The sequence below is a fragment of the Talpa europaea genome (genome assembly GCF_964194135.1).
Source record: "Talpa europaea genome assembly, chromosome: X".
NCBI lineage: Eukaryota > Metazoa > Chordata > Mammalia > Eulipotyphla > Talpidae > Talpa > Talpa europaea.
This window is the reverse complement of record NC_140081.1, coordinates 49857336-49880803: the sequence shown is the minus strand read 5'-3', so window position 1 is coordinate 49880803 and position 23468 is coordinate 49857336. Positions and strand designations below refer to the sequence as shown.

Here is a 23468-nt window from a genome sequence, read left to right as displayed (position 1 = left end):
CCAGAGCCAGAGCGGGGAGCAGAACAGGCAGACAGACGAAGTACACTGCTGAGGGGAGCAGCGGGCGGCAGGAGAAGTTTGTGCGCCATGTGGGACCCTCGCGCTGTAGCCGGGATCGAACTGGCGCTGTAGAGGCTGCGGGCAGCTTCGCAACCCAGCGCTCAACTGCTGCGCCACTGGGGAGGCCCTGTTCTCAATCTCTTATTGAGGAAGTTCAGTAACTTTTCCCTTACTGGTTCTCTGCATTTGTGTGTACATCTCTCTGCTTGTTTTTATGGGCTGCCTATGTACTGTGCCGCTTGGCAAGGGAAGAGGTGTGCTAAGTGTCTATTGAATGGGTGCTGTATGTATGGTATATGTCACATTGTTTTCCAGCAAACTCTGTATGAGCCAAACAGTGGCTGTGACATGTTAAGATGTTTCATAAGTGACATTGTCAAATCCATTTTAGTACATAGACGAAGGGAAAGGAAATTGTGCCAGTGCAACAGTGAGTTTTTCAGATTTATGTGGTTTTACTTAAACCTAAACAAAAACACATATTCATCTGAAAAAGAAACATTTTGGGAGTTAGGCTGTAAAGAGCGTGATAGGCATGCTATATAACCCAAATCCATGGCTCACCTATATCCTTCCATATGTGTATTTATGGGGAGGAGGTGAGTATGCCTGGTCTGTTACTCACAGATATGGAGATGGTATAGTGGGATTAGCCAAAATTCCAATTTGTCACTTTGTCTCTGAAGATAGCTCCAAATATGCCACTTAATTTTGTAGACACTAGTTTCCAGTCAAGCAGAAGGACCAAAGGATTAGGATACTGTTATACAGATCTGGAAAGAGAACCTGGAATAAGACTTCCTTGCCATTGAGCTTACCCTTTTCCTGTAAGCCACTGTTATTTTTGTCCTATTTCAATAATTCTTTAGTAGCTCGTTATTTTGTCCTATTTCAATAATTCTTTTGTACATATATTTAGCACCTGAATAAATGGAAAGATCCATTTGTTTATTGTCCAGATAAGGTGATGATATCATGATATTGCTGACCCCAATGATTCATGATTCATCAAGGTCAAGTCACTTCTAGCCTACCACTGAAAGATGCTAAAAAGCAGGTCAGTAGATTCATCTCTCCCCTCTGATTTTCAGCTCTACTATTCTACCCTCAGGTATAACTTCCTTATCTCCCAGTGAATACCATTGGTTAATGGGGGACTAAGTGGATGCAGCTAATACCAAGAAAGGAGATCTTTTATGTTCTGAAAATACATTTTATTAAGCTGAAGAATGCATAGCCTTGCCTCCTACAGGACAAGCCTACAGGCCACCTACAGGACAAGCGCACCCTCAAATTGATCCTTTTTTTTTAATTTATTTTTTATTTTATGTATTTTTTACATCATTCTTCATTTTTATACAATGTATGCTTTATCATCTCGCATATAGTCCCCCTGGAATTCCCACCACCAATTCACCCATGTACCATCACCATAGTCCCTTGTGCTTTTCTCACCCCTATTTTGGTCCAACTTCCCCCACCCCCCACCCTGGCCCCGGCCAGAATGCCTCTTAAATGAGAACTATTTTGGCATAATAAGCACTGAAAGGAAAAATGTGATCCTGTGTATGCTCGTTATTTTGTCTTCTCTTCTTTTGGACTTCTCTGCCTTTCTCTGATCTGCGTGGCTCTAACCCCACTCCCAGTGACCCCGTAGAAGTCCCTTTATAATGAACTTCTCCTTGTTCCACATCATCTACTTACAGCACTGCAATACTGGAGGGCACATGGTGTAAGGTAGCATTGACCACAGTGGGCCGGCCCAGAGGAGGATGCTGATGGGATGCAGATGGGGAGACTGAGTCTCAGATACTTTAAAGTGAATTTCCCAGTACCCCTCTGTAAATCAGGGCAGATTGATAATTACAGACAAGGCCCTGATTCCTTTCCTTAGATGGTGCTGTCAGTGTCTCTTTGAAAAGTGAGATAAGGGAACTCTTGCTCCCAAGCACCTGAAGCCTGGGCTTATCTTTTCCATTTAACACTATCCCCTCCCTCACCACCTTCCCAAAACCCTCCCTCACCAGCAGTGCCTTCTACATTTCCCTTGATGTTGCCCCATATCCATACCTTGTTTGACTTCAGCTGCTTCCCTGGCATATTATGTGGCTGGATACAAGGTCACTGCAACCTTTAGAGAGCGAAGTGTGGAGCTAGCACTTCACTTACGTCATCAACTAAGACAGACTGTGACTCCTGGTCATGACAGAGGGTCAGAGTGGGAAGAGCCATTACCATATTAATATTGTGAGGTGCCAACAAAAAGCTGGACGAACTGGGGGGAAATGGCTGACAAAAGGGGCCATGGGGGAAATCAGGAGATACTGACTTGATCAAAGCAAATGAATTCTGTTGTCAATCATAATGCAGCAAACAGCAAAGATGACTGAGATTTCAGCGTTAGGGAGATAAATTGACTTCTAACTATGACAGGGATTTTGCTTGGGGGAGTACAGCAGGGGGAAAATGAAAAGTTCTATTTTCGGCAGGATCAGCTTTTGTAAGTAAATGTGGACATTTTAAGAAATGTTGTGAGCTGACTACTATGAGGGAATAAATTCAGAGAACCATATTTCCTATATGATTCCTAGAAACCACTAGGAATTTGGCTCAAGAAGGGATAGCAGAAGGTAATTTGTGGTGCTGTAACAGTCACCTTGAAAGTAGAGATGGAAAATTTGTCCCCCCAAAACTAGGCAATTAGTGGAAACTCACTGGAAGTTTCTATCTGGAGAAAAATCAGTGTAACAGTGGAGTTTTAAGTAGATGTGGTGGGGGGTGGGAGATGGAACACCTAGGAGCTCCCATCTAGTAGATCTATTCTTTAAATCCTTGGCTTATGGTCTAGAATATGAATTTGTCAGTTATTTTTGGGCAAAAAGTTCTTAAGGTTCCCAGGGTCTCTCTCTTTTATCCCAGCGACACCCTCCCACCCCTCCGCTCTTTCATTTCTTTGTCCTATTCTTTTTTATATTCTCCTAGATTTGAGACTAAATTCACTTATCATTTATCAAAATCATCTATATATACACGTTGCAAATTTAGAAAAGAAACAATTCAACCCTTTGCCTTTAAAAATGATTTATATTTTTATTTTGAATCATTAGACAAATACTGAAAAACACTGAGAATCAATAACATAACAGACATCTGGCTCTCTACTTAGAATTGACAAACGTAACATTTTTTATTGTAGTAAACATGTTATTGTGATAAAAGTTTAACATATTTACCCACTTAAATTTTTTTAAAGTAATGGATAGCATTTATTCACTTTCACACTTTTTTAAAAGATTGAGACAACATTGGCTTACAGCAGGGTGAATGATTGCTGGGGGTGGGGCGGAGGAGGGGTTGTGTGTGGATAGGTTCTCACCCTGTTGGATGTATATTACCACACTACACCCACCTAACAAGCATGAATAATCCTCCACCATAAACCACTGAGCTCCTGCCCCTCCTCCCTTTGTTTCCTGTGACCCCACCTCCTCTGTTAGAGGCCTCAGTTCTGTGGTCATATTTCTGGACTTGATTTTAGTTTAGTTTTTTGTCTATTCCTTTGTTGTTTTTTTTATATTCCACATATGAGTGAAATCATTTGGTATTTGTCTATCTCCTTTTGACTTAATTTGCTTAGCATAATGCCCTCTGATTACATTAATTTTCGTACAATGCAAGACTTAAATTTTTAAGTGTACAATACAAAAACTATAGGTACTATGTTATACACCAGATCTTTAGACCTTATTCATATTTCATAACAACTTCTGTTACCATTTTTATTTTTTTAAGATTTATTTATTTATGCATACAAGAGCTGGGGTACAGGCCAGAAAGGCATGAGGGTGAGAGGATTCACCAGAGACAGTGCAGGGAACAGAACAGGCAGACTGATGAAATACACTGCTGAGGGGAGCAGTGGGCGAGACAGGAGAGGTCTGCTGCGTCATGTGTGTTTCTCCCTGGCTGGCCTTGGGATCGAACTCTTGCTGCAGAGGCTGTGGATTGCTTCATAGTGTGGTGCTTAACCCCTTGCTCCATGAGGGAGGCCCTGTTACCATTTTTTCTTTTTTTTTGAGAAGGCGAGCTTTAAGACCCCTCCCACCTCCATGGGGCCCCCAGCCCGGAGGCCTGCAGGCCATCACTTCTTGGTCCAGAACTGCTTGTACCACTCCTCGTGAAAGTCTTCGCCCAGCACCGGCTCCTCCTCCTCCTTCACGCGGAGCTGGGCCTCAAGTTTCCAGAACCACGCCCGCCGCTCCTCTGGGGACAGGCCGTCCAGGTCCACAGGCAGCACCAGCATCCTTTGCGGCTTTTGGTAGCGGATGTGGATGGTGGAGCCATCCTGCCTGACCAAGAGCACAGGGTAGAGGCGTGCGTAGTTCTGCCGGTGCAGGCGTGTGAGGGAGGCTCTGCTGCTGGTGGCCCGCCAGGAGAACACATGCGGGCGGCAGCCCGTCAGCACACACTGCCGCAGCAGGCGGGGCAGGCTGCCCACGGATGCAATTCTTCCTGAGAGCCCAGTGTTCTGTGAAGCCGAGGGTCAGTCAACAGGCCTGGCGTCCAGTCTTCTGGACAAAGATATGAGATCTTTTGGAAAGACGGGTGCCGCAGCGGCTCGAGGGCCAGTGGCCCCTACACCGCGGGCCAGGAGGCTGGGCGTTTGGTCCCGTTACCATTTTTAACATAAAGTTTGCTTTAAAAATTATTCAAATGAGAGAAATGAAACATTTATAGACAAGTTAAATTCTGTCCCCTATTTCCTATTCCATTCCTCGACATACATTCCCAAAAGCAAAGATGAATTTAATGGGTATCATTTCACTTCATAAGTGATACATGGAATTGTTCTAGGTGTTTTTCTTAATTTACATATTCTAATGTATTTGTCTTTCTACAACAGTTATATTTTTACTCCACTCAAGATCTTGTTTGGGGATTTATTCCATTTTCCTTTCTAAAAACTCCCTCTTTCCACTCTAACTGTGCCCTAGAGCCAATGACACATACATTACTTTTTCATGATAAAATAATATAAATCATATTAAAGGAAAATTGGAAAATCTGGCCGATTGATAGCTGTTAGACTTCAATTTGCAAAGAAACGGGGCAGCTCAGATAGTCCAGTGATTCTGGCTCTAAAACATTGCAGAGCAAAATTGGAAAGATTTCTAAAGACCTCCTTGTCTGTCAGTCTCCCACACCACTTTATGGAGGAATAAATGAAGGCTCAGAAAAGGGCACATGTCCTGTATAGGAAACGTTTCTATGGCAGAAAAAAAGAGAAAGACCTAAAAATGCATTTTTTTCTTTATAAAACTATTCTATTTTCATAAAGTTTGGGAAATACAGAATAGAAAAACTGAAATCAAGGACTACCCATTTCAACTTTTCATTCTGATCTTTTTTTCCTATCTAATTTTTGTGTTCTGTGGTTATACCTTATCTTGGTTTTGCCCACTTAACATTAAAATATCATCGTGCACAATATTTTTATTGAAGTTCCATTGGTTTACATCTTTGTTAGTGTTTTGGAAGTATAGGATTTACCCCCACAGGTGTAGTCACTATAGCGTACTCAACCACCAAAGTGCCCATAGTCCTTCTCCATGGTCCGTTGTGCTCTCTCCCCACCTTGTTCTTTTCCCCATTTTTCTCCCTCCCCTCTGGATGCCTTGGCTCTATGGTCAACTTTCAAGGGTTGGTTTTAAAGTTTGTCTTTGTCTGACCCTTTGTTTGCTTTCTCTATATTCCATATATTAGTGACATCATTTGGTATTTGTCTTTCTCCTGGCTTAATTCCTTTAGCATAATCCCTTCCAGTTCCATCCATATTGCCACAAATGCATAGGTTTACCTTTTTGATTGCTCAAGTTTTCCATTGTGTATATATACCACATCTTCTTGATTCACTCATCTGTTTGGGGGCACTTAGGTTGTTGTTTCCATAGCTTGGCTACTATAAATAGTGCTGCAGTAAATACAGGAAAATGCACACTTTTAAAAAAAAATGTCCAAATATTGAAGATATGATTTAGGGGGCTATATTCACAACTCTTCAGATGTATGTTATACACCCACCACCAAAGTACCTGTTGGACACCCTTCCCCCTTTGTTTTCTACCCCTATCCTCTCACTTTAGTAGCCTTAATTCTGCAGTCATATTGCTAGGGTTTGTTTTGGTTTAGTTTTGTCTGTTCTTTTGCTTTGTTTCTTGATATTCCATGTATGAGTGAAATCATCCGGTATTTGTCTATCTCCTGATTTATTTAGCTTAGTATAATTCTATCCAGTTCCATTCATGTTGTTAAAAATGGCAAATTTTCATCTATTTTTATAGCTGAGTAGTATTCGATCCTGTATATCTTTGTCCACTCATCTATCTTTGGGCACTTAGGCTATTTCTATAGCTTGGCTATTGTAAATAATTCTACAGTGAACATTGAAGTGCACATATCCTTTCGAATTTGTGTTTTTGCATTCTTAAGGTAGATACCCAGGAGTGACATTGCTGGGTCATATGGTTAATCTATTTTTAATATTTTAAGGAACTTCCATATTGTTTTCCATAAGGGCTACACCAGTTTACATTCCCACTGTAGGGGCAGGATGGCCACAGAGAAGGTTTTCTATGATTCCAGCAGACCGGTAAAGGAGAGTCCTGGAGCCCTCGGTGGGTTTCTCAGGCTTTTATTGAGCTTTTACATGTAGTGCAGCAACCAGGTACACAGCAGGCAGGGGTACAAGTCTTCACTCTGGGCTTCTCAGGCCTTCTTTCTCCCCTTCTCTCTCCTGCTTCTGCTCCTCTTGGTGACTACCTCAATACCTCACCCATGGCCCACAGAAGTAAACAAGACAGTTGTAACAACTGCAGGTACCCCATCAGGCAGGGCAATCCTAATAGTGGGAGGGCAGAAAAGCCTGAAAACCATTTACCAAACCATTTACCCTACACCCACCAACAGTTTATGAGGGTTCCTTTTCCTCCACACCTTTGTCAACATTTATTGTTTCTGGCTTTTATTGATATGGGTCTTTCTCACAGGAGTGAGGAGGTATGTCATTGTGGCTGATTTGCATTTTGCTAATTAGTGATGTTGAACATTTTTTCATGTGCCTATTGGCCGTCTAAATGATTCTTTAGAATAAACTCATGCCATTCACAGCATATGGATGTAACTAGAAGGGACTATGCTCAGTGAAATAAGCCAGAAGGAAAAAGAAAAAAAATATCAGATGGTTTCACTTATAGGAGGAATATAAGGGAACCAAATAAGAGATCAGGAAAAAAATAATAACATAATAATAAATTAAAACCAAATTAGCGGGCAACCATAAATCAGAGACATTCTGCAAGGGAGAGGGAAGAAGAGGGATGGAAAATGGGAGAGAAGAGTGCAAGGGACTACTATGATGGTTCACAGGTGAATTGGTGGTGAGAATTTTACAGGGACTACACCTAAAAGGAGAAAGCATACAAGCACACATTGTACAAAAATGAACAATGATGTATAATATAGATATATGAATAAATAATTAGTAAAAAATAAATGTCTTATTTAGAGAAATGTCTATTTAGTTCTTTTGCCCAGTTTTTTAAAAAATATTTATTTATTTATGCATATAAGAGCTGGGGCACAAGCCAGAGATGCGTGGAGTGAGAGGATTCACCAGAGACAGAGTGGGGAGCAGAACAGGCAGATTGACTGAAGTACACTGCTGAGGGAAGGAGCGGGCGAGACAGGAGAGGTCTGCTGTGCCATGTGGGTTGCTCACTGGCCAGCCGGGGATGGAACTCGTGCTGCAGAGGCTGCGGATTGCTTCATAGTGCGGTGCTTAACCCCTTGAGCCACCAGGGAGGCCCCTTTTGCCCAGTTTTTGATTGTTGTTTATTTTCTTTTTGTTGAGTTGTATGAGTTCTGTATAGATCTTGGATATTAACCCCTTGTTTGATTAGCTGTGCAAATATTTTCTCCCATTAGATAGAATGTCTTTTTCTTTTAATGATAGTTTCTTTGACTGTGCAAAATTTTTGGTTTGATGCATTTCCATTGGTTTCTGCATTTGTTTCCTTTGCTATTGGAGTTGAGTCCCAAATGACATCCTTGAAAACAAAGTTGTTGAGTATTTTGCCTATGTTTTCATCTTTATATTTTGTGGTTTCTGGTCTTACATCCAAGTTTATAATCCGTTTTGAGTTAATTTTTAATTACATGAAAGAACGGTCTAGTTCAATTTTTTTTTTTTTTGCATGTGGTTGTCTAGTTTTATCAATGTTTTCCTGAAGAGACTTTCCTTTCTCCACTGTATACTCATTTGTGTTGTACACTAGTTGTTCACATAAGTGTGAATTTTTTCTGGGCTCAGTTTAGTTCCACTGGTTAGTGTGTCTATTTTTATTCCAATATCATACTAATTTCATTACTATAACCTAGTGGTATCGTTGAAGTGTGGGAATATGATGCCTTCATTCTTTTTTTGTCAAGATTGCTTTGGCTTTTCAGGTACCTTTGTGGTTCCATATAAATTTCAGTAATTTTTTTTCTATTTCTTTGAAGAATGCCATTGAAACTTTGGTAGGAATTGAGTTGAACCTATAAATAGATTTGGATACGATTGCCATTTTAATAATGTTAGTTCTCTCAGTTCATGAGTAGGGAATATCTTTCCATTTCTTTGTGTCTCTACTTCTTTTAACAATGTTTTATAGTTTTCATTGAACAGGTCTTTCATCTCCTTTGTTAGATTTATTCCTAGGTATTTAGTACTTTATAATGCTGTTGTAAATGGGATTGTTTTCTTGATTTCTTTCTCTTCTATTTCACTATTTAAACATAGGAATGCAACAGACTTTTCTATATTGATTTTTAGCCTGCTATTTTACTGTAGTGATTTATTGTTTCTGATAGTTTTTCAATGAAATCATTAGGGTTATCTGTGACTATTATCATGCCATCTGCAAACAGTGATGGTTTTACTTCTATGTTTCCAGTTAGGACTCCTCTTATATCTCTCTTTTGCCTAAATGCTCTACCTCGTGGTGAAAATGGCCAAATTTATCTTGTACCGAATCTCAGAAGAAAAGCTTTCAGTTTTTCACCAATGAGTATAATGTTAGTTGTGCGTTTAACATATGCTAGTTAAATGTTCTTTAGCCATTAAAATACTACAGACAGAGACTTTTATTGAGAAGGAAACAAGGAAGATGGTATATCCCACAGCAAGTTTATTCCCATTCTTTGACCAGATCTTGTTCTAAACAACAACAGTAAAACTTAGACTGACATTGCCAGGATTCCTGCCCCTGAAGTATTCTCTGAGAGCAGTTAGATTGCATACTGAAGTGGCTTGGGGTGTGATCAAGCCGTGAAAGATGCCATGAAAGACCCCTTCTCCACCAAATCAAGGGATCCAGTTCCTAGGCCAGCCAGCTCAGAGAATCCCACCCCAAGGAAAAGACAGTGGTCCTTTTCCCTCATCTGTGGGGATGGTTAGTGGTACTCAATTTTCCCAGAACTGGAGCACAAAGAGGATAATAGTTATTAGAACTTCTTCAGCATTTACTCAGAGAGAGAGAGAGAGAGAGAGAGAGAGAGAGAGAGAGAAGAAGAAGAAGGAGGAGGAGGAGGAGGAGGAGGAGGAGGGGGAGGGGGAGGGGAAGGGGGTGGGGGAGGGGGGAGGGGAGATCTCCATTTGACAAGGCCATCAACTTTACATATACAGAGACATGATTGGAAATTTTTAATACAATTTTGGTTGCATGCACTCAACTATCAAGACCCCCTGCGAGAAAGGGGAGTGATGGTTATCATTTCAAACTGTTCAATGTGTTTGAAAAAATGAAGCACTGAGACACTGAGCTACTTGCTCAAGATCACACCCAGAAAACTACAACTCTGATATTAGGAAATAAAATTTTTTAAAGTGCCATTATTCTTTCAGGTCTGAATGTATGAAGGTAGGAGACATTGAGGAATGTGTAAAACTCACAGCTGTTTTCAGATCCAAGGATGGTGGCAGAAATCCATTATTCATCTGTTTCTAGTGTCTCAGCTAAGTGAAAATTGTAGTCCCTCACTGGGATAAAAGAGAGGCAAGTAATTGTGGAAACCTGGAAGAGTTACAAGGGGCCTCAGCTACAGATCAATTAGATAAGTGATTCTTAATCTTTTCATATATTCCCAAGCCCTTCTGTTTTCTTTTTGCATAAAGCCCAGTACTTCAAAGAGTTAAAACTGTATAAACTAAATAATAGCTTTTCTATGTTCATGCATGAGTCAGACCTTCTGACCAGCATGGATAACCAAAGTTCTTGAGCTTGACTGCAGTAATTCCAGGGAAAAACAGAGGGACAACTGTATGATGAAGTGCTCTGTTTTCCTTAAAATTTAGAAATAATTGAAAATGACTTGAGAATTCCAATGGTTACTTTTGTGATCTCTCAAGATCACAAAATGTTGGGAAACACTGATCAGATTTACTCCCCCCACCATATTTTTGAGTCAGCAAGTCAGGGTTTTGGCCAAATAGAAAATTAACCCTTGAGTTTGGATTAAACTTACCCTGTTGGAGATACTTTTATTTGGCTTCCCTTTTTGCCTATAAGTTTGACTCATTTATGATCTAATTTTTCAAATGTCATAAAGCGAATGTTTGGTCAAAATCTATATTAGAATTCTCCAGAGAAAAAGAACCAGTAGGAGACATTATCTATCAATCATTTTATTTATATATATGTACACACACATCTCTATACATGTATATATATGTAAGTAATTATCAATGTTCAAAAACTTTTCACTATAACTTATTAGGCAATAGCATTCCCAGACCCCCCTCCCAAAAAAAAATAACCTACTAAATTATACCAAATAGGAATGCTCTACTTTCAGAAAGTGGTGGAAACCTGTATCTGAAGCTCAAAGTCATTCATAGATACAATATGTTTAAAGACTGCCTACTAAGTGTAAGATACTGTAGCGAGGAGGATGGAAATGGTAGGACTATCATTGGAGTGGTGGGTTAGTAAAATACCCCCATTTGAGGTGAACTATGCTTTATTAGGGAGAAATATGTGATAGGACTATATCTAAGGCAAGGCATAAGATAGTGCATGCCTCTGAGGTTCGAAATTGTGTAACTAATTCTTTGTTCAGCGTGATTCCCTGGGACTGAAAGGTGTATAATGGAACCAGACAAACCAGCAACTGCACTATTTCTCACTGCCTACCAGGAGAAAACAATCGTAAGTTGTGTACACTGGAACTTTGTACAGCAAATACAACAAAATTTAGAAGCACTGCTATCTGGCTATTTGTATCCATTAAGTCTCACCTTGATATCTTGGCCACAATTGTTTTCTGCCTAATAGAAATAACTAGGAGATTAACTAAGCCATTTTTTTCTGATACATTAACAATCTTTTCTAGGTTACTTTGCCTAATATATTCATGGACAATCAACTACTTCCAGAGGTACTCCACACCTAAATGCCCTTTCTCTTTACTTTATCGTTTTAAATTGTGGTAAAATACACATAATGTAATAATTGCCATCTTAACCATTGTAGCACACAGTTCTGTGGAATTAAGTACATCTCCATTGTTGTGCAACCATTGCCACCATCTATCTCAGAACTCTTGGAAAACTGAAACTCTATACTCATTAAACAATAACTCCCCATTCTGCCCTTCTCCCAGCCCTTGGCAACCACCATTCTACTTTCTGTTTGTATGAATTGAGTTATACTAGGTTCCTCATATAAGTGGAATACTTATCACAATATTTGTCTTTTTTTTTCACTGACTGATTTCACTTATCACAAAGTCCTCAAGATTCACCCATGCTGCAGCATGTTTCAGAATTTCCTTTCTTTTTAAAGTTAATAATGTTTCATTATATGTATATATCACGTTTTGCTTATTCATTCATTTGCTGGTGAACACTTGACTTGCTTCCACTTTTTGTTCATTGTGAATAGTGCTCTAATTATGCGGGTATGTAAATATGCCTTTGAGATCCTACTTTCATTTCTTTAGGGTAGATGCCCAGAAGTGAAATTGCAAGGACATTTGGTAATTCAGCTATTTTTAATTTTTTGAGGAACTTCAATATTGTTGTCCATAGTCACTGCATCATTTTACATTCCCACCAACAGTGTACAAGAATTCCAAATTCCTCTACATACCAACATTTGTAATTTTCTATTTTTTTTGATGATAGCGATCTTAATGGGTGTGAGGTAGTAAGCACATAGTGATATGCATTTCCCTAATGATTAGTGATTTGAAGCATCTTTTCATGTGCTCATTGTCCATTTGTTTATCTTTGGAGAAATGTCTATTCAAGTCATTTGCTCATTTTTAAATTGTATTGTTTGGAGTTTTTTGTTGTTGTCATTACTGAGTTGTAGTTCTTTATATATTTTGGGTATTAACCCCTTCTCAGAGATATGACTTGCAAATAAATATCTTCCCATTCTGTGATTGTCTTTTCACTTTGTTAGTGTCCTCTGATGCACAGAAGTCTCTAATTTGATATATCCAATTTATAGTTTTGTTGTTTGTATTTTTAGTATCATATTCAAGGAATCACTGTCAAATCCATTGTTGTGAAGCTTTTGTCTTATGTTTTCTTCTAAGAGTTTTATAACTTGTGTTCTTACATTTAGTTCTGGATCCATTTTGTTTATTTTATATATTTTTACATCATTTTTCATTTTTGTACTATGTATGCAGTTTCATCTTGGTTATAGTCTCCATAAAATTCCCACCACTCTTGTTTTGATCTTACTCCCTTCTCCCCCACTGTAGTGTGTCTCTGGTTTATAGTTGCCTGCTGATTTCGATTTTTGCTTTATTATAATTAGTCTTTTTCCTGATCCTTTATGTAGGCTTTCTAAATTACTGCTATGAGTGAGACCATCCAGTATTTTTCTTTTTCTTTCTGGCTTATTTCACTGAGCATAATCCCTTCTAGATCCATCCATGTTGCTGCAAATGGCATGAGTTTATCTTTTTTGAGTTTATCTTTTTTGATGGCTCAGTAATATTCCATTGTATATATGTACCACATCTTCTTGATCCAGTCTGGATCCATTTTGAGTTAATTTTTATATGTGGTAGAAAATAAAGATCCAACTTCATTCTTTTGCATGTGGATTTCCAATTTTCTCAATGCCATTTGTTGAAAATACTGTCCTTTCTCCATTGAATAGTCTTGGCACTCTTGTTAGAAATCATTTGACTGTACATATAAAGATTTATTTCTGGAATATCTATTCTATTCCATTGTTCCATATGCCTGTCCTTATGCCAGTACCACAGTGTTTTTATTACTATAGGTTGTTTTTTGGTATCTTTATTTTTTAAAATTTATTTATATATATTTCACATCATTGTTCATTTTTCAAATAAATTCTTTAATATTTATTCCATATAAAGGAGAGAGGAAAAAAAAGGATGCAAACCTAACACTCACCGCTCGGCCATGTTATTGAACATAATGATCTCACAGACAAGATTCCTCAGAGACCATGATAAAATGAGACAAAACAAGGTCACTTTATATTTTGTCTAAGCATAGACAACAAGGTCACTGTGCCACCCACAAAATATCATATTACCTCCTCCTTTCCTAAAGCAAGTGACTGCTACTTCCTCCTACTCAGTTTTACTCTTGCTAGTCCTCTCTCCCTAGATAAGACTGAGATTCCCAATCATAGAATGCCCCCACCTTCCGACATCCATTCTAGAGCAGCCCTTCAATTTCTAGGACCTCCTCCCCAAGTACTCAGCCCTGGTCCACATCACATCATTGTTCATTTTTAAACAATGTTTGCTTTTTTTCCCCTTCAGGTGTAGTCCCCATAGAATTTTCTCCACCAAGTTTTGTAGTATGTTTTGAAATCAGGAAGTATGATGCCTCCAACTTGGTTCTTCTTTCAACATTGTTTGGTTATTCAGGGTCCCTTGAGATTCTGAAAAGTATGACTATTAGGATGGATTTTTTTATTTCTGCAAAAAGCATCATTGGATTTTTAAATAGGGATTATATTGAGTATATAGATTGATTTAGGTGTTATTAACAATATTAACTCTTCAGTTCATGAACGTATCTTTCTATTTATTGGTATCTCTTTAATTTCTTTCAGCAACATTTTATACTTTAAAGTGTAGAAACCTATCACTTTTTTGTTTGTTTATTCATAATTTTTTTTCTTTTTGATGTTATACACTGGATAGTTTTCTTTATTTTCTTTGTGGATTAACCATCATTAATGCATGGAAGCACAAATGATTTTTCATATTCATTTTTTCATTTCATTTGTATCCTGCTACTTTGCTGAATTAGTTTATTCTAATTAGTTCTAATTAGTTTATTCTAATTCTAATTAGTTCATTCTAACAGGGCTGTGTGTGTGTGTGCGCGTGCGTGCGCGTGTGCGCGTGTGCGCGTGTGCGCGTGTGTGTGTGTGTGTGTGTGTGTCGTGGTTAGGGTTGTCTACATACAAGATCATATCATCTGTGAATTGAGATAAAATTACTTTTTCCTTTACATTTTGGATGCCTTGTGTTTTTTTTTTCCAGAAAGCCCATTTTTTATTTTTTATTTTTTTAATTTAATTTAATTTTATATATATTTTACATCATACTTCCTTTTTGTACATCGTTGTGTGCTTTCTCCTCTCAGATGTAGTCCCCATAAAATTTCCACCACCAATTCACCCATGTACCATCACCATAGTCCCTGTGTAAGAACACATTCCCTCCCCTGTTTTGATCCCTCTCCCTCCCCTACAGAGTGTCTCTGATTAATAGTTGCCTGTTAATTTTGTTTTTTAAATTTATTTTAATAATTAATTTTTATCCTGATCCCTTATTTGGTTCCCCTACATTCCTACTATAAGTGAAGCCATCCAGTATTTTTCTTTTTCCTTCTGGTGTATTTCCCTTCTAGCTCCATCCATGTTGCTGTGAATGGCATGAGTTTATCTTTTATTTTTTTTTTAGTTTATCTTTTTTGATTGCTGAATAGTATTCCATTGTGTATATATACCACATCTTCTTGATCCAATCATCTATTTTGGGGTATTTGAGTTGTTTCCATATCTTAAAAGATTAGATGGACAAGAATGATATGCTAGATGAAGCCTCCTCATCAACATAAATTTGTTAAACATTTCTCACATGTTCTCCAGGTGTACAGCTGAAATCATTGCTCTCTCTTCAAAAGAAAAGTCATCATAGCTCAGGGGAAAATTTGAGATGAATAGAAAGCCCATTCTTAAAGTGAGATGAAATATTTTCTTGTAGCTTTCCCTGTTTTTTAAAAAATAAAATTTGGACTAGTTTTATATCTTCACAATTATGACAGCGATAGTATAGTGTCCCATATACCCCAATCCAGTTTCCCCTATTACTGATTTCTTCCATTACTATGGCACATTTGTTGCAATTAGCAAAACAATATTGGTATGTTATTATTAACTAAAGTCTATACTTTATTTGTAAGTCCTCTTCCATGTCCTTTTTCTGTTCCTGGCTCTCATCTAGGGTAATACCACATTATATTTAGTCATCGTATCTTCTTAGCTCTTCTTGACTCTGACAGTTTCTCAGTAAACTTGATCAGTGTTTATCCACCTGAGGTCCCTCAATAATTTTGAGTATTAGTTGTGAGGTATTGTGTTGAATGTCTCTCAGTTGGGATTTGTCTATGTTTCTATCATGAATTGACTGGAATCGTGTGTTTTAGGAAAGAAGATCACTGAGGTAATGTGCTATTCTTATCACGTCATATCACAGGTACCTATTGCCAACATGACATCATTTGATGCTCACCATGATCAGCCTGAAGTAATGTTTGTCAGGCTTATCCAGACAGTTACTTTTTCTTGTTTCCATAATGTACTCTTTGGAAAGAATCACTTTGGGAAAGTACATACTTTAAGATTGGGGAGTTACACAACACTTCCTTGAGGATGGAGTACTTACATAAATTATTTGGAATTCTTGTGCACTGGAAATGTGTCTGTTCTCTTTCTGTATTTATTCCATCATTTTTATCTGTATGGGCTCATGAAAATTATTTTAAATTTTGGTGTATGGTCCAATAGTAATTTATTTTTTTCCCTTGAATTGTTCCAGCTTTGGTCAGTGGGAACATTTTTCATTGAATTCCTTTGACATACCTCCATTGTTAATTTTTTTTTTCTTTTGAGCTTGGTTGATTTTTGTTCTGTCTTCTTCCACATATGCAACTTAATCTCTCTTACATGTGATAGCTCCTTCAGTTTTCTGGAAACAGCCATCATTACCCCCTCTAGTCCTCTCCAGACTAAACATTTCTCACCCATTCTTCAGACATTTCTCAGGTGACAGAATTATTGACTTCTGTCTCTCCGCATTGCTATCTTCTGAAAACCTTTTTTTCCCCATTACTTGAGCTACCTCCTCCCATTCTCCTTACCCTTTCACAACATTTTATTACAAAATCTAAGAGAAATCAAAAGCAGTTCCTCTTCTGGAGACTGTGATAGTACCTAGTACACAGGCTTTTTGACATTGAATGAATAAATGAATCTGTGTAAGAATGAAGACCTCTAAGGGAAATATAATGCTTCTGCTTTGTGCAGAGCGTAATATTTTTCATAGCCATTCAGAAACTCATTTCTTTGACACTCCCAACTCCTCTATAATACAAGTAGGACAAGTAGTGATATGCCCAGAAAATGAGAGCTTAGAGAGGGTGCCTTGCTTAAAGTTGCTACATGAATTAGATGGAGTTGGGTTCTCCCAACTCCTACTCCAGTAGCCTTTAAAAAAAAAAAAAAGGATTTATTTATTTATTTATATAAGCACTGGGTACAGTCAGAAGCACGGGAGGGTGAGAGAATTCACCAGAGTCAGAGCAGAGGGCAGAGCAGGCAGACTGATGAAGTACACCACTGAGGGGAGCAGTGGGAGGCAGGAGAGGTCTGCGCGCCATGTGGGACCCTCACCGGGTGGCCGGGGATTGAACCGGCGCTGTAGAGGCTGTGGGCAGCTTCGCAACTCAGCACTCAACTGCTGCGCCACTGGGGAGGCCCCTACTCCAGTAGCCTTTACATTTTCTTTAAACTTCGACCGTGTAGGCCTATATTTGTTTCTTAGACCTTTGAACTTAATCAGAATTTATAATACAGTTACATATGGGCTGAACCTAGCTGCCTGATATGAAATGAGATATAAAAGGTAAATCTGAAATGCAAACATTTATGAATTGTTTTTAAAAATAACAATCATTTTGCATGCTAGTAGGTACCAATTGGGTAGTGAAGCCAGCACCTAGAAAGCATATGGTTAGCTTTGAGAATAGAAGTGTGAACAGAACAAAAACGAATGCTTTCTAATTGTCCTTGCTTGTGGTGGATATTAGGCAGCTAGCTTTGTCTATTTTTCACCACTTATCAAATTCTGATGGAAATGTGCTGAGGTGCAGCTAATCCTAAGCAGTGTATAATCCCCAAATAATTTATACAGTAATATTTTGTCACACATACACATCCTAGTGCCAAGTCACTGCTCTTCTATTTTGGAAGTTGCAGAGACTGCACTGGGAGACTTGGCAACCACCATCTTTTATCCCTGAGATGTCTCTGCTCATTCACAATCAGTGTAAGACCATAGTGAGAGCCTTGTCATATGGGCTAGCACTGAGATAGGGAGAAAAAGAGATAAAAAGCTTTTTCCCCTTTCTACCTGACCACTCCCTCCCTCAATCTTAATGTCAGTTTGTACAAACCAGAAATTGTGGTTTGTAGAGACTATTTCAGATCACAACTCTTAGAAATTAATGATTGCCATACCCAAAGGGCCTGCTGCTAGCAAGGAATCATCAGTCAGTTGAAAAGGAGCATCTAGTCTGTGTTGCATCACCTACTGATTTGGGTGTGATGAAGAAAGTATAGTAATCTTTCTTATCCCTGGTTTTGCTTCCTGCGCAAACTTGGTCTGAAAGTTTGTACAGTAAGTTATGAGAGGGAGATCACAGTTACATAACTTTTTAATAGTACATTGTTATAATTGTTCTTTGTTATTTCTTAGTTATTAATCTTACTGTGCCTGCTTTCTAAATTAAACTTTATCATAGGTGTTTATGTATAGGAGTACACTATATAGGGCTCAGTACAGTTGTGATTTCAGGCATATATGGGGGTGGTTCTTGGAACATGCCCCCTACCTCCTGGATTTGGGAAGAAGTGGTCTGAGTTCTGAGTTTGGCTGGCAAGTTTCACAGTTGTGGGAGAGGGGTTTCTGGAGAAGGAGGTGGGCAGCAGAGTTTGTTCAACTATGGTGATAAGGCATAGGTATAGACACAAAAATCCCTACTTGGAGAATGGAGGTTGATAAGAAGATCTCTTAGCCTTAACATTTTATGAATCTTTGAGGTGGAGGGTTAATAGAGGAAAGTGGGAAGCATGAATCTACTATAGACAAAGGGGAGATGAGGCAACTCTTTAATTATTTGAACTTGGGAGTTTAATTTCTTTGCTACTTGAAAGAGGTTCTAGTGTGAATTCTGTTGGTGAAATTCTTTTTACTAAAGGAAAAAGTCTTTTGTATACTTTAACTTTGAATGCTCCTTTACCCAAAATCATTCTAGTCATTACAAATGCTCCTTTCCTAGATAGAGGTATTGAAGTCAGGTCCACATGGTGTTTGGGACGACTTGAGTAAATTTAGGAGACAAGGATTTCTGCAAAGACTCTGAAGAGCTCAAGAAGATAATTTGAAGAAAAGCTTCCACAACATCTGTAGTCCTAATCTGATTGTTTGTGCAGGGGTGCTGAATAATTTTAAAAGTTTCCAATTTATTTGAACCCAGTCTTCCCATCTCCATTTTGGGTGCATGCGTAGCTCATTCTCCGTATCTTTTCTCTCTCCCATGTTTGTTGAATGTACAAGATTAAATATAATAAGATGTACAAAATGATGTGTTTTGCTTAACTATGATTTTTATTTTAAAATTTTATTTTTTTAAATTAAAGTAATATTGGGATACCCCTGGCAGGTATTACCACCAGAGTGCACCCACCACCACGATAGACCATTGTGCTTCCTTCCCTCCCTTGGTGCTTCAATTCTGTAGTCAGTTGACAAGAGTTTGTTTTTAAGCTTAATCTAACTATTAGTTTAATTACTTTATATTCCACATATTAGTGTCATCATACAGTACTTATCTTTCACCTTCTGACTTATTTCACTTAGCATGATCCCTTCAGCTCCATCCATGTCACCACAAATGGCATGAGTTTTTTTTTTGATTGTTCAGTAATATTCCATTATGTGTGTGTATGTGTGCCACATCTTGTTTATTCTCTCATCTCTTCTGGGACACTTAGGTTGTTTCTGTAAATTAGGTATACTAAATAGCACTGCAATAAACTGCATGGGAGTGCAGTTTCCTTTTGAATTAGTGTTTTTGAATTTTTTGGATAGATGTCTAGGAGTGGAATTACTGGGTTGAATGGCACCTTTAATTTTGATGTTTTGAGACACCTTTATACTGCTTTCCATAAAGGCAGGACTGGTTTGCATTTCCACCAGCAGTGTAGGGGAGTTTCCTTTTCTCCACATCCTTACCAATACTTGTTTCTGGTCTTTTCTATATGGGCCATTCTTACATTGTAGTCTTGATTTGAAATTTTCTAATAACAACTGATTGTGAACATTTTTTCATGTGTCTGTTGGCTGTTAGATGTCTTGTTGGAGATGTGTCTGTTTAGTTCTTTCACCCATTTTTTAATTGGGTTATTTCTTTTGTTTTTGTGTGGTTTTATGAGTTCTTGTGTGTATCATTCATATCAGTCCTTTGTCAGATGTATGGTATGCAAATATTTCTCTCATTCAGTTGGGTGTCTTTTTGTTTTAGTTATGGTTTCTTTCACTATACAGAAGCTTTTCAGCTTGATAAAGTCCCAACTGTTTATGTCCTCTTTTGTTTTCCTTGTTGTTGGGGATGACTCCCTAAAAGCATCATTAAAACTTATGTCATACAAAGTGCAACACCCATTCATGATAAAAGCCCTTGAAATTCTGGGGATACAAGGAACATACCTCAACATCATAAAGGCCATCTATGACAAGCCAACAGCCAGTATCATTCTCAATGGTGAAAAGCTGAAAGCAATTCCATTAAGATCTGGAACAAGACAAGGATGTCCACTCTCACCATTGCTTTTCAATATAATACTGGAAGTCCTAGCCAGGGCAATAAGACAAGAGAAAGACATCCAAGGAATCCAAATAGGAAAAGAAGAAGTCAAACTATCACTATTTGCAGACTATATGATATTATACATAGAGAACCCCAAAAACTCCACAGAAAAGCTAATTCAACTCATCAATCAGTTCAGTAAAGTGGCAGGATACAAAATCAACACGCAAAAGTCAGTAGCCTTCCTATACACAAACAATAAATCTGAAGAAGAAGAAATCAAAAAGACCATCCCTTTTGTTATTGAAACAAAAAAAATCAAATATTTGGGAATAAATCTAACAAAAGAGGTAAAGGACCTATACAAAGAAAACTATAAAACACTGTTAAAAGAAATAGAAGAAGACACAAAGAAATGGAGAGACATCCCCTGCTCATGGATTGGAAGAATAAACATTATTAAAATGGCCATCCTACCAAAAGCAATATACAGATTCAATGCTATTCCAATCAAAATTTCAATGTCATTCTTCAAAGAAATAGAACAATTATTGATGAAATTCATATGGAATCACCAAAAACCCCGAATAGCCAAAGCTCTCCTGAAAAAAAAAGAAGGGAATGGAGGCATCAGACTCCCAGACTTCAAACTATACTACAAAGCCATAATCATCAAAACTGCATGGTATTGGAACAAGAACAGACATACAGACCAATGGAATCGAATAGAAAATCCAGAAATAAACCCACAGATTTATGGTCAACTAATCTTTGACAAAGGAGCAAAGAATATGCATTGGAGCAAAGAAAGTTTGTTCAATAAATGGTGCTGGGAAAACTGGGTCGCTACATGCAAAAGAATGAAGCTTGACCACCACCTCACACCATACACAAAAATCAACTCAAAATGGATTAAAGAACTAGACATAAGACCTGAAACCATAAAATCTATAGAAGGAAATATAGGCGAAACACTACGTGATTTGCACATCAAAGACATCTTTACAGACACATCACCCAAAGCAGTGATAGTGAAGGCAAAGATAAACAGCTGGGACTACATCAAATTAAAGAGCTTTTGCACAGCAAAAGAGACAATAACAAAAACAAAGAGAAACCCCACCAACTGGGAGAACATTTTTGCACCCAACACTAATGATAAAGGACTGATCACAAAAATCTGCAAAGAGCTGATGAGACTCAACAACAACAAAGAAAATAATCCAGTCAAAAAATGGGCAGAAGAGCTTAAAAGAAACTTCTCTGAAGAGGAAATGCAAATGGCCAACAGGCATATGAAAAAATGTTCAACATCACTTGTCATCAGGGAAATGCAAATCAAAACTACCATGAGATACCATCTTACACCAGTGAGAATGGCACATATTAAAAAAACTAGCAACAACAAATGTTGGCGAGGGTGTGGAGAAAAAGGAACTCTTCTGCACTGTTGGTCAGAGTGCAAACTGGTCCAACCACTGTGGAAAGCTGTATGGAGATTTCTGGACCTACTAAACATAGAGCTTCCATATGATCCAGCAATTCCACTCCTAGGTATTTACCCAAAGGACACAGAAACATCAATTCCAAAGAACACCTGCACCCCTATGTTTATAGCAGCACTGTTTACAATAGCTAAGCTTTGGAAACAACCCAAATGTCCAAAAATAGATGACTGGATCAAGAAGATGTGGTACATATATACCATGGAATATTACTCAGCATTCAAAAAAGATAAACACATGCAATTTGCAGCAACATGGATGGCGCTGGAAGGGATCATGCTCAGCGAAATAAGCCAAAAAGAAAAAGAAAAATACCGGATGGTCTCACTCATAGCAGGAATCTAGAAAACTTAAATAAGGGACCAGGAAAATGAATAACTATAAGAAAGTGAAAATCAAAATCAACAAAAAACTATGAACCAGAGACACTTTTAGGGGGGCGGGGGTGGGAGGGGAGGGATTGGGGTCAGAATGGGGGGGCTGCAATTGTATGGGGAATATAACAATAAAATTTATTAAAAAAAAAACTTATGTCATAAAAGTTTTGCCTATGTTTTTATGTATTTTATGGTTTCAGGTTTACATCCAAGTCTTTGATCCATTTTGAGTAGATTTTAGTGTATGGAGTAAGCTCCTGGTCTAGTTTCATTATTTTGCATGCAACTGTCTAGTTTTCCCAACATCATTTATTGAGGGGCTATCCTTGTTACAGTGTATATATTTTTTATTATAAATTAACTGTATATGTATATATGGATTTATTTTTGGGATCTCAATTCTATTCCATTGGTTTGGAATAGTCTATTCTATTCCACTCTTTTTTGTTCTAGTACTAAGCTGTTTTAATTTTTATGGCTTTGTAATACAGCTTGAAGTCTAGAAGTGTAATACCTCCATTCTCTTTCTTTGTTGAGATTGCTTTTGCTATTTTGGTCATTTATGATTCCATATGAATTTAAGTAATATTGCACCAGTTCCTTCAAATATGTCATTGATATTTTTATTGGGATTACATTGAATCTGTATATTACTTTAGGCAAAATGGCCACTTTCACAGTGTTGATTCTGCCAACCCATGAGCAGGTGAATGGCTTCTATTATGTTAAAGTATGTTCTGTGTATTCCCATTTTTTGAGGGTTTTCATCATAAATGAATATTGGATCTTGTCGAATGCTTTCTCAGCATTTGTTGGCATGATTATATGGTTTTTAAATTGTTTTTTGTTAATGTGGTGAATTACATTGATCATGTCATCTGTGAATTGAGATAAATTTGATTGATTTTTGGATTTTGAATCATCCTTTTCGTGGTATGAATCCCACTTGGTCATGACGTATGAGCCTTTTAATGCATTGTTGGATTTGGTTTGCTAGGATTTTATTAAGGATTTTTGTTTCTGTATTGATTAGGGAGATTGGTTTGTAGTTTTCTTTTTTGTGTGTTATCTTTGTTTGGTTTTGGTATTAGACTTATGTTGGCCTCATAAAAAGTATTTGGACGCATTCCTTATTTTTCAATGTTTTGAAAGAATTTGAGCAAGCTAGGTATTAGTTCATCTTTGAAGGTTTGGTGGAACTCACTTTGAAGCCATCTGGACCTGGGCTTTTGTTTTTTTGGGAGAGTTTTGATTTCTGTTTCAATTTCCTTGCTTGTGATTGATTTTTTCAGTGTTTCTATTTCTTCTGTACTCTGTCTTGGATGA

The 23468-nt window shown here is 37.9% G+C and overlaps 1 protein-coding gene across 1 annotated transcript; it reads right to left on the bottom strand.

Annotated features, from left to right (window-relative positions):
- Positions 1 to 4201: 4201 nt before the first annotated feature.
- On the bottom strand, positions 4202 to 23096 carry LOC311187565 (large ribosomal subunit protein mL55-like; the record flags this gene model as incomplete). Its single annotated transcript, XM_084258935.1, has 2 exons — positions 4202 to 4588; positions 23007 to 23096. The coding sequence occupies 2 exons, from the start codon at positions 23094 to 23096 to the stop codon at positions 4202 to 4204; spliced, it is 477 nt and encodes a 158-aa protein (XP_084115061.1).
- Positions 23097 to 23468: the final 372 nt, after the last annotated feature.